The sequence below is a fragment of the Panthera tigris genome, chromosome C1 (genome assembly GCF_018350195.1).
Source record: "Panthera tigris isolate Pti1 chromosome C1, P.tigris_Pti1_mat1.1, whole genome shotgun sequence".
Lineage (NCBI taxonomy): Eukaryota > Metazoa > Chordata > Mammalia > Carnivora > Felidae > Panthera > Panthera tigris.
In genome coordinates this window covers 71,321,577-71,333,644 of record NC_056667.1, presented here as the reverse complement: position 1 = coordinate 71,333,644, position 12,068 = coordinate 71,321,577, and the positions used below count along the sequence as shown (strand labels likewise).

Genomic DNA, 12,068 nt, shown 5'->3' with positions numbered 1-12,068 from the left:
TAGAGGTGATCTGAACCTCTCTGTGGTCAGAGAAGGAATCTATAGCAAAGCAAAGGGTAGGAGGAGCCAAAAGGGGGCAAGAAGAAATGGGAGTACAAAGTAAAAGAATGAAACCAAGTACACGCAGAGTGTAAAGGGGAGGAAGAAAGTTTGTGTAAATCTTTGGAGTATGAAAATAATGTAGTTAGATTTTAAAGTTGTTTCTCTGATTTACCCTTTTATTTCCAATTTCATGAGTGAAAATGACCTATTCAGCTCAACCTTTAGAATTAATACTGTTTGTCTGACAGTTTCTCTCCACCCTGAGTAACACTAAGTTCCACCCTGCAAGGTTAGCGTCTCAGTAAAAGGTGGGTGTGCTGTTTAGTTGTTGGGTTTTTTTTTTTTTCCTCTTGAAAGTTAATTAAGTCAACATTAACCATGGCTATGTAACCACAGAATGGGCAGTTTCTTTGAAGGCTCATGGTTTGGATCTTTTCCTGCAAAACTTCCCACTTCTATAGCTATATTTAGTGTGCTAACTGCCTGAATGACTGGCTTGCTATGGGTCCCTGTGTCACGGCAATACTGGGCCTTGTTTGCCTCCAAGTTTGCTTTGTGGAACCATGATGCCAAGAGTTTGCAGTTCTCAGTCGACAGCCTCTGGGTTCAGCCTCTCTTGTTTCTTCTCCAGAAATTTCGCTGAGTTAGCATTGCCGATTTGATGCTATGTGGTTCTATGATTCTCAGAACCATTTACTTAATATTTAATAAATTTTTAAACTTGTCCATACCCTTAACTCTGAAAGTAGTATGGTATCATCAATGTTTGTATCCTGACGACTTTGTTTATATAGATGTGACTGAATATTTAAGGAGAAAAAAATAAAGTACTGGCCTTGCGCAAAAGCCAGTTTTCTCATGTTGGTGCAGCTGTTTTAACTTTTAAGAAACCACAAGCATTTTATCCTCTAAAACTTTAATTTGAAAGACACAGGACTTTTAAAGAAATACAGTGTTTCTGAAACTGGTGTATATTAGCCTCCCTACTTCTGTTCTCTTTAAACTCTTAAGAATTGAATAAAGTTCCTGAGTTGATATTACATATACATTTTTCAGAAAAATACATGTAATTGCTGTATTCCTAGTAATCTTTGAAATGTTAAGTTATAGTAGAAGCAGTAGCATCATAAGAGAGACAAAATGTAACAATAGCTGCTTCATTCTCTTGACCTCTCTTCAAGCTCAGAGAATTTTCCATAGACCCAGAGACAGATGCCAAAAGGAAACAGTTGTGTGTTTTCTTGGGTTCACTGTAGCCCAGCAAGCCCTGGTAGTTGTTATTTGGCTTCTTTTTTTATGCTACAGCAATGATTCTCCTTCCTGTTACATAGAAAAACCTATTCTCCCGTTAAAAGAGAACACTAGATGTGTTTATTACAACATTACGACCGTTTGTCCATGGAAATAATTTTTTATTGTTCTGAGTCACTCTGGTTTGTGGAATTTTTACATGAGTTCCAGCACAGGGATGAGATGATATATTTATTTTAATTTGTATCCTCTTTTTTTCTTGACTGCATGAATGTCAGGCTTGTTGTCCGAATATCCCCATATTTTTATTACATTAGAAGTTACACTGCTGTAGTTGTGTCTCCTAAATTCTTCATTGACAATTCACTCTGTGTCCTGGGCATGCTGAATTTTGGCAGGACTACCTGCTTCTCTCAGTGTCATGGGATCTCTTGTTTTTCCATTAGCCCCATTCATGTTGTCTCGACATATGTCTTTACCATGTCAAAGGTTATACAGACCTTCAGAAATACTTGAATTGTTTTGTTGAGGGGTGGCTGGGTGACTCAGCTGGTTAAGCATCTGACTCTTGATTTCAGCTCAAGTCATTATCTCACGGTTCATGGGTTCAAGCCCCAGGTCCGGCTCTGTGCTGACAGCAGGGAGCCTGCTTGGGATTCTCTGTCTCCCTCTCTCTCTGCCCTTCCCCCACTCATTCTCTCTCTCTCTCTCTCTCTCTCTCTCTCTCTCTCTCTCTCTCTCAAAGAAGTAAACATTTTCTAAAAATTGTTGAGCAGCTGGAAAGACTTGAATTAAACTGTGAACTTCAAAGGGCATTTGTTATGCCTTAATTTTTTTTTTCTTGCATTAAAATAAACCTCACTTAGAAGTATTCCCTAACTCAGCTCAGAATATCTCTGCTTTAAACTATACCCTGGAATCATAGAAAGCCCCTAAAATTCATTTTCAACTATTCTTTGGTTTGATTGCAATTATTGTATGTGTTAATCACCTCTAGGAACATTGGTTAAATTTAACTAACAGTTCAGATTTACAGAGTAGTCTTAGATGTTCTGACATTTTAGAAAATATTTGAATAGAAAATAATGACTATCCTGTGGGCTGAGATTTCAAGTTACTGGTTATTGTCATTATTATTTCTTCCATATATTACTCTGTGTGTATGCAATTCTGACTGACTTACTAACTGACTAACTGACTGACTTAAGATTTAAAATTAAATCTTGTACTTTCTGGCAAGAATTTGAGGATTGGGTGTTGCCTTCTACCTTTTTTGACTCATATGTCCTAACTAGTCGGCCTCCAAAAGAAAAAGGGGCTATAATACTGACGTGAGCATAGACTAGACAGAGACAAATTGGACAATTTCTAATAGATAATTTCTTCTCTTACAATAATTTCTCTTACAATAGATAATTTCTTCTCTTTGGTCATGGCTGGTCCAAACTATACTACCTATATTCATATATTCGCAAGGGTTTATGTGTGTGTGTGTGTGTGCACACGGGAGCATGATTCAGCACTCAGAAGTTTTAGGTGATTTGTTTTCTTGTCAGAAAATGGTAGAATATTAATCTGAATCACTTTATTTTCAACAGGTTGACATGATGAAAGAAGCATTAGAAAAACTTCAGCTCAATCTAGTAGAGATGAAAGATGAAAACGCAACCTTAGATGGTGGAGATGTCTTATTCACAGGTATCCTAGTCCTTACTTTCTCCTATCCAAAACTATTTCTGATACCTGGCTTGTATTCACTTGTTTAACTATAGGTTTTTTAAATTACCAAAGTAAAAATGCCAAATGCAGAGAAGCTGGAAAATACAGGAAAGCACAAAAGAGAAAAAAAAACAAAAATGACCTTTCATCCAACATTTGGGTGTATGTCCTTTTAGGACCTTTATATGCATGTAGTATTTGCCTATTTTTTACAAAAATGTTATCAGGGTGTACCTATCACTTCATAGGTTGCATCTACTACATTCTACAGGGTGCATTGTTTTGCATTGTGATATAATATCTGGTTTGTATTTAAAAGATTCTTAATTCAAGATGTGTCATTTACACATGATTTTCTTCCTGGACAGCAAGATGAATTTAAGTAATTTTCAGTGTAAATTGATTTGGCTTCAGTGCCAGATGAATAATAGCAGAACTCAGCCAAGTATAAACACCTAATACTATTATTGATCTAACTAGAATCAGTTTTTATAGTGGGTATAATATGGCTGCTAAAAAAAAAAACAGTAATTGTAGCATTTAATCTTCCTCTTTTATGATTGTATTATTGTTTTGCAAAAGTCATGTGCTATAATTTGGATCCCCAGATTGATTCTACTTAAACTGACAATTTGTAACTTATAGTGAGAGTTTACTTTCACTTGAATGTCAGAGAATAAATACCTGTTTCACGGATGGATCCCTACCAACAAGGACTGGTTCCTTGGGAATGTAGCCCAGGTGCCCCACTGAAAGCATGAAGTTTCTCAGAAGTCTAAGGTTTTAGCTGATATGAATTTTATATTGAATCCCTTGTATATAGGCAAAATATAGCCATCTTCATTTTAATACAAAGATAATATTTTGTATTACATTTTGATACAATGAATTTTCTTGGAGAAGAGGTATTTATCCTGTGACATTTGAGGAGTTCTTTGCTCAGTGTCACATACCTTTAGGTGGAGCCACTGTGTTGCTGAGCTCCAGGGGGCACCTTTCTTATCACAAGCTTATGCATAGTACCCCCTGGAGTTGTGCACTGCACAACCTGTGCTACCACTGCCTCTGGGGCATTGTATGTACACCCATTGAGCCATAAGAATACAGAAAAGGGGGTCAAGGAGGCCTACGCCACATTCTCAGCTCTGGCCATGTCTGAGCAGACTCAGGCATTCTTTCGAATCTGCCTAGTAAGTTCCCCTGAGAATATTCTTTGTATCTCCCATTGACGGCACTTTCATTCTTTTTGGCAGCACAGAACAACAGCCTGTTTCTCTTAGAAAATAGGCTTTTGTGAGCAGCTAGATGTGTAAATCACACTTCTTACAATAAAACTCTTCTTTACCAGAACACAGCCATATAATAAATAATGTGTAAGCAGGTACTGATAATATTTGAAGTATGCTTTAAAACAAGCTGTGCTCACAGCCACCTAGTTATCTCACCAGCTGAACTGAACAGATTCCCTGAAATTTTCTCAGTGTAATGGCACAGTTTATGCCAAGAACCTCTTCCTCTGGTCAGAGGTCTTTCCACAGCATTTCAACCTTAACGTTTTTGCCCCAACTTCTAATTAAGCACCTAAGCATCGAGGCTTGCCTCTATCACTATCTGTAAGCACTTTTTTGGTAACATTCAATCCTTAAGTTAATATCTTGAAAGTTATTTTATTCAAAACTGAGATCCTGTTGGGATATTAGATCTTTATCTGCTTGGCACCTCATTTACACCTGATGTCTGGTCCTGCCTTCTATTTCCTACCTCTCAATTAGTTTTTCCTTTTTTTAAATTGTGGTAAAATATATATAACATGAAATTTGGCATTTTAAACATTTTTTTTAAGTTTCTTTATTTATTTTGAGAGAGAGCATGAGCAAGAGAAGGGCAGAGAGAGGGACAGAGAATGAGAGAATCCCAAGCAGGCCCTGTGCTGCCAGCACAGAGCCCAACCTCACAAACCATGAGATCATGACTTGAGCTGAAACCAAGAGTCGGACACTTAACTGACTGAGCCACCCAGGTGCCCTTCAATTTTTGGATTCAGCAGAGTCAGGTAGCACTTTCCACATTTTCTGGGTCCTCTTCCTTCTGTAACTCAGAGCTTCATTAACAATTGATTGAAGGGTGCCTGGGTGACACTTGATTTCAGCTCAGGTCATGATCCCAGGGTTGCAGGATGGAGCCCTGTGTCAGTCTCCATGCTGGTGTGGAGCCTGCTTGGCATTCCCCCCGCCCCTTCTCTCTCCCTCTCTCTCTCTTTCTCTCTCTCTCTCTCTGTCTCTCTGCCTCTCTTCCCTGTGCATGCTCTCGCTCTCTCTCTTTCAAATAAAAATTAAAGAAAAAAACAAGGAACTAAAAAACAAACAAACAAGCAAAAAAAAAAACACAACTGATCAAGAAATGGACAGAAGGAAAGCAGCTTTCCCACTCCAGTTCTGCTGAGAATCTTGTCAGTCAGGCGAGCAGCTACTGGAAGAAATTATTTCAATCCTATTTCTCTTAAATAATCATCAACTTACCAACTTACCTCTACTTTTATTTTTCTATTTTTATGGAATATGGAGCAACTAAAGAAGAGTTATAAATGTTTATGTACAACTTAAAGACTAATGATAAAATGAGCACCCAGTGCCTGCCACCTGGCTTAAGAAATTGCCAGGACCATAGGAGCCCCACTCCTCCTCTCTTTTTTTTTTTTTTTTTTTTCTCTTTGTTTTGCTTGTCTTACAGGTTTGTATGATTAGAGTCCTACTATAGGAACTATTCTGTGATTTGTGTGTTTTTGATTCAACTTGGTTTGTGTAGCTAGTGTCTTCACTGCTATATGGTATGCCATGGAAAAACTACACCACGATGAATTTATTCATTTTACTGCTGATGTATATTTGAGTGTTTTCCAGTTTTTGTCTGTTGTCTTCAGTGCTGCTACGTACATTCTTGTGTGTGTCTCCTGGGAATGTGTATAAGAGTTTCTCTCAAGTAAACAACTAGAAATGGAGTTTCAGGTGATAAACTTTTTACTCCAGTGAAATGTGTGTGATTTTTTTTCTTGCATCCACTGATGTGATTAATTGCACTAATTAATTTTCTGATATTGGTCAGTCTTGCATCCCTGGGGTGAAGTCAAACTCCATTGTGATATATTCTCTTTTTACTACAATGTTGGATTTAGTTTGTTAATTTTTTTTTCAAGACTTTTGTTTCTGTGACCTGTAATTTTTCTTGCTTGCTATCTTTGTCTGGCTTTGGTAAAAGAGTTATCTTAACCTCACGACATGTATTGGGAATATTTCCTATGTTTCCATTCCCTAGATTCAGTACTATTTGAATTGTTCATTCCTTGAACTTTGGTAGAACTTACCTAGAAACAGGCCCTAGTTTTCTCTGTCGGGAGATTTTAAACTGATTTAGTTCCTCAAATGATTGCATGACTGTTGAGGGTTTTCTGAGTCCGTTTTCAAGAGTTCTGTTTTCTAATATTTTGTTTTTATCTAACTTTTCAAAATGTTGGGTATAAACTTATTCATATCTTCTTACTATCTGTTTTAAGCTGCATAGCACTATAGCTATGTCCCCTTTTCATTCATAATGTTTATTTGTGCCTTCTCTTTTTTCTTTTGTGTCTGAGATCTGTTGATTTCATTAATCTTTTCAAAGAACCAATTTGGGGTTTTGTTGAATCCTCTTTCTTGTATATTTCTTTTTCTCTTCCTGTTTCTGTCTTTAATTCCTTCCTTCAAATTTCTTTGTTTTTATTCTGTTCTTTCTTTCTTATATTTCAAGCTAGAATTTTGTCTCTTTAATTTTGAAACTTTTCTCATCTTTAATGCAAGTAGTTAAAGCTGTTGTAACTTTCAAGTACTGCTTTAGCAGAATCCTTCCTGTTTTTATATATATTTGCTATCATTAAGTTTTAAATGTTTTCTGATTTCCATTACGATTTATTCTTTGACTCATTTGTGTTCTTTAAAAAACATATCGATGGGGCGCCTGGGTGGCTCAGTCGGCTAGGCGTCCGACTTCGGCTCAGGTCACGATCTCGTGGTCCGTGAGTTCGAGCCCCGCGTCGGGCTCTGTGCTGACAGCCTGGAGCCCGTTTCGGATTCTGTGTCTCCCTCTCTCTGACCCTCCCCCGCTCATGCTCTGTCTCTCTGTCTCAAAAATAAATAAACATTAAAAAAAAAAAAAAAAAAAAAAAAAAAAAAAGGGGCGCCTGGGTGGCGCAGTCGGTTAAGCGTCCGACTTCAGCCAGGTCACGATCTCGCGGTCCGTGAGTTCGAGCCCCGCGTCAGGCTCTGGGCTGATGGCTCGGAGCCTGGAGCCTGTTTCCGATTCTGTGTCTCCCTCTCTCTCTGCCCCTCCCCCGTTCATGCTCTGTCTCTCTCTGTCCCAAAAATAAATTAAAAATGTTGAAAAAAAAAATAAAATAAATAAAATAAAATAAAATAAAAAACATATCGATCATTATTGCAAGTTGCAGGGACACCCAACTCATTACCCTGATAGTTCATAAGGGAAGGAAACATTCAGGCATTTAGCTGTGTTTCCTTTATGCATTCTATTTCAAGTAAACCAAATACTTGGCTAAGAAAGTTTTTCTTTTTAGAATTCTAGCCCGTAAATGTAGATTCCTAATAAACTAATGGATCTGTGTAATGATGGTCACACGATGTTAAAACCTTTATATGAAAGCTTGACGGAGAACTTTATAATGTAGGAATCAGGCTGACATTTATTAAGCAGAGAATTTTTTGTTGGCCTTTCCAAAATACCACTGGAACACACAGATTATTCTAGTATCACTGAAAACGTGGCAGTCAGTCATGTGCCTCATGATGTGCTGCAATAGTGCAGCCCCACCTCAGAAGTAGTCCTATCCAAAAAAAATCTTTTGAACAAGGATCTAATTAAGCATCTACATAGAACTATCAGTTTACTGAAAATACAAAGGATAAAGGAACAGTTTCATGTTAGATGATACACAAGGAAGCAACCAGCCGAATCCAGGCTGTAGGATCATCAATAGGACAAATGACCTGGCTTCTTCTGTAAAAGAATAAGGTGAGAGGGTGAGTTGATACAGAAAAAAAGGTGACATAAGAAACGTAACAACAACAACAAATTTTTTTTTTAATCTTGCAGTTCTAGAAGTTATTACTTACATCAAAAAGGCCATTTAGGGGATATAGTCTACCATACTGCTAGAAACAGAAGTCCAACTTACTTTTTAAAGAGACAAGTTTGCTTTTCTTTGTACTCTGCTACCTTAGTCTTTTAAAATAGAAATAGTATGCAAGCCCCATTATAAATTTGTTTAAATTTGCTTAATCCGTTAGATGTTTTTCCTAAAAATTGTGTATAAATCTAATTTATAAATCTATTTTTGTCTTAAAAGAATTAAAGAAATTTGCTTTTTAAATTTCAGCTGACTTTTTTAGTAAAGTGAGTAATACTTTTGTCAAATAAAAGGCCCTTTCCCTTAGTTAAGTTTTGATTTGTATGTAGTGAGTTTTCTCAAGGGACAACATAAACATACCATTACAAAAACGAACAAACAAACCAAAAATACATGTCAGTATACCACCAAGGAATCTTCCCATCTTCCAACAGAATAAGCCATTAAATTGTCATAACATCATTTGACCTATGTCATTTACCTATTTTATAAGGACATCATGAGGATTAAAGTTGTAACATTATAAAGTCTATCAAGCAATTCTTTTTACATGGTTTCTCTTCTTATACTTTACCCTAATGTTCTGGATCAAACTATATACTGATTTCAATTTGAATATTTTTTCACATATTATGTATAATTCTTTTTCAAAGTATTCAGGGAGATTAAAAACCCTCACAATTATATATTGCCTAATGCAATCTACTATAATTGTTTGCTTGCCTCTAAGTTGGAGACCATTTTTATTTAGGGTTTTGCCTTCTGAGAAGAATATTTATGGAATTTCAGAAAAGCCAAAGAAGTAGAACGTTCCATTCTCCTAAACTGTAGTACTTTGTAGATAGGCATTTTGATTTGAAACGAAAGATAAAAGTTTTAAGGACATCTCTTAGAAGTCAGACCTGAAGACCAGTCAGCCCTAAACTTGCTTTACCCAGATAGTTTCTTCAGCCTTTACATCATCATTATAAGACAGGGAATCCGACTTCATCACAAATGCCTAGAATTATTAATTGGGGGTGGGGGGAGGGGAAGGAAGCATTCCTCACAAGCCATTGCTATTACTTAATTTTTTATTACACATTAATATGTTTAATTCTATTATTTCCTAAGTGAAAATTTTATTCTTTTGTTGTGGTAAAATATACATAATATAAAATTTGCCATTTAGCCATTTTTAAGTGGACAGCTCAGAGACATTAAGTACATCCTCACTGTGTTGCAACCATCACCACCATCCATCTCCAGCACTTTTTCACCTTCCCAGACTGGAACTTCATACCCGTTAAACACTGACTTCCTAGTTCCTCCTCCCCTCAACTTCTGGCAGCCACTGTTCTACTTTCCACATCTGTGAATTTGAAAAAGGTTTTTCTAAGGACAATATGGGTTTGCAAGCATAATTCGTTCTGGAAACATGCTTATAATCCAAAGCACTTGTATATCAAAGGGAATTTCGAGAACCATTGGCTCAGTTGCGATCATGACATTCGGCGTCTTGTACTGCTCATATTGCAAGACATCACTAGTTTATCAAATTAAAATTTATTAGAAATGTTTGCTCATCTTACAGAACACTTGGCAGAACAAACTTCTTGCAATCCAAGGTTTTACTGTGGTTTGAAATCAGTTTAGTGTAAAGAGAGCAGGGGTCAGAGTACAAGCAGAGCTGCCTTCTGTGATAGGAAAGAACTGTGTGGTGCTTTAAGGTCATTATTTACAGATAAAGAAATAGTGTGCCGTCACTGGTGCCACATACTCACTATGTTCCATGACATTTATTATAGGCAGAGAATTTTTTGTGGGCCTTTCCAAAAGGACAAATCAACGAGGTGCTGAAATCTTGGCTGATACTTTTAAGGTAGGTAAAGGATAATTTATGCCCAGCATACAGTAATTATTTAATAAATATTCATAGACACATTGAATCAGTATGTCATGAATAATGGTATCTATATGTCACCAGCTTTGCAAAAAAATGCCTAATATTTGTACATTTGCTAGAAGTTTTAAGAGTTATCAAATTCAAATTTCTCAATAAATAAGCTGCATTGGGCTACCATAGCCACAAAAGACAAAGTTATCATGGACGTCTTCTTTTTTCTCTCAGTGTATAATCATGCAACCACCTGGCAGATTTCCTGGCACAATAAATGACTTCAAAAAAATTCTGGGGACCCAGCTAACTCTAACATGAAGTGTAGATTTTTCGGATTGGAATCAAGGATCACTTGTACTCGGGTACCTATTATGTGCTGGAAGCTGTGCTAGATATTGCACATACATCCTCTCATGGTCCCTTTACTCTATTGATTATTAATAGATTGACTTACCAGACGGCTTAGGAAGGGATATAACCCCAAGAAGCTCTTTCCATCTTGAGGGTGTGAAGTTCTAGTTTGCACAGGATTTTCAGACATATCCTTCCAGAGTAGCCCACTCCGTAGATCAAGCAGCAAAGCTAGGTGTTGACACAGTCACACATCTGAGAGAAGTCTCTGCACTTTCTTCTTAAAAGTAGTCTTTATTTAATTGGCAATACCAAAACCTACAGGTCCCAGTTCTTCTTCCAGATATTCAGGGCCCCTGGCACCCTCTTTAGAAATAGGCATATTTGGGGCAGGTTTAAATCGGTTTTAGAATTATTCTGCAATGCCAAACTGCTTGTTTCTATTATACGCATAGGACTATGCAGTCTCCACAGTCCCGGTGGCTGATGCTTTGCATTTGAAGAGTTTCTGCAGCATGGCTGGGCCTAACCTAATCGCAATTGGATCCAGTGAATCTGCACAGAAGGCCCTAAAGGTAGAAACAAAACTATGCTTCTTAATGCAACAGGCAATGCCTACCACATGTTTTTTTCTACTTCTGTCTACTGGGCGGCAGCAAGCAGGATTGGGGGGAAGAGAATAGGCTGGTACTGGAACTTTCTCAAATATACTATCGTGACCTCAGATTCATTGAGAACCAGCAACACCTAAGTGTTGGAAGAACTCATCACTGGTGAAGCATTCTTACTCATCCACCAGGTTTCCTAGAAAGGCCGTGATTCAGACAGAATAAGAAATACCAAACTCAGGGCATCTAGGTGGCTCAGTCGTTTAAGCATCCGACTTCGGCTCAGGTCATGATCTCACCATCTGTGAGTTCGAGCCCTGTGTCAGGCTCTCTGCTGTCAGTGCAAAGCCTGGAGCCTGCTTTGGATTCTGTGTCTCCCTCTCTCTCTCTGCTCTTTCCCCACTCATGCTTTGTCTCTCTTCCTCTCTCAAAAATAAGTAAACATTAAAAACAATTAAAATAAAAAAAAAAATACCAAACTCATCACAGTTATTTCCTCCTGGAAAAAGGAAGACATGCAGCCAGTAGCACTTTTCCTAAGTAAGATAGTTGGTACACAAGGGGTTGTTCTATTATTCTTACCCTTTTGTATGTCTGAAATATTTGATAATGATCTTTTAGAAAGGCACGATTGAGAAGTACATAAAAACCATAACTTCTTTGTTTGCATTTAGAACACTTAAATTTTAGGACAGGAATTTGTTTCATTTCACAGGTGAGAATAGGAAAGCACAGAAAAATTGTGATTTGCCCAAATCACACAGCTAGGTCAATAGTGGAAGTCATTGATAATGAAGAAAACCTTCCACTGCTACAGTGCTTTATAGTCCAAAGACCCGTTCCTTCTCTGTAACTAACAGCCCCGTGAGATCATCTGGACGCTCTTTCAGGGCAAAGACTATGTCTGTTTTGCTCACTATTGTTCTCCTTTGTGCTTGGTCCATGGTGGGCCCTTAATAAAAATCAGGTTAATGGATGAATAAATAAGTGAGAGAGGCGATAGTATCTCCATTTTGCAGATGAAAACTAGATCAAATGACTC

At 37.4% G+C, this 12,068-nt stretch overlaps 1 protein-coding gene across 2 annotated transcripts in view; it reads left to right on the top strand.

Annotated features, from left to right (window-relative positions):
* The window catches only part of DDAH1 (dimethylarginine dimethylaminohydrolase 1), a 136,482-nt gene that overhangs the window by 93,425 nt on the left and 30,989 nt on the right, over positions 1 to 12,068 (top strand). For both annotated transcript variants that reach the window (XM_042997716.1, XM_007079170.3), the window contains exons 2-4: positions 2,892 to 2,991; positions 9,976 to 10,049; positions 10,874 to 10,993. In XM_042997716.1, the coding sequence (XP_042853650.1) occupies positions 2,892 to 2,991; positions 9,976 to 10,049; positions 10,874 to 10,993 (294 nt within the window). The remainder of the gene's footprint in view (positions 1 to 2,891; positions 2,992 to 9,975; positions 10,050 to 10,873; positions 10,994 to 12,068) is intronic.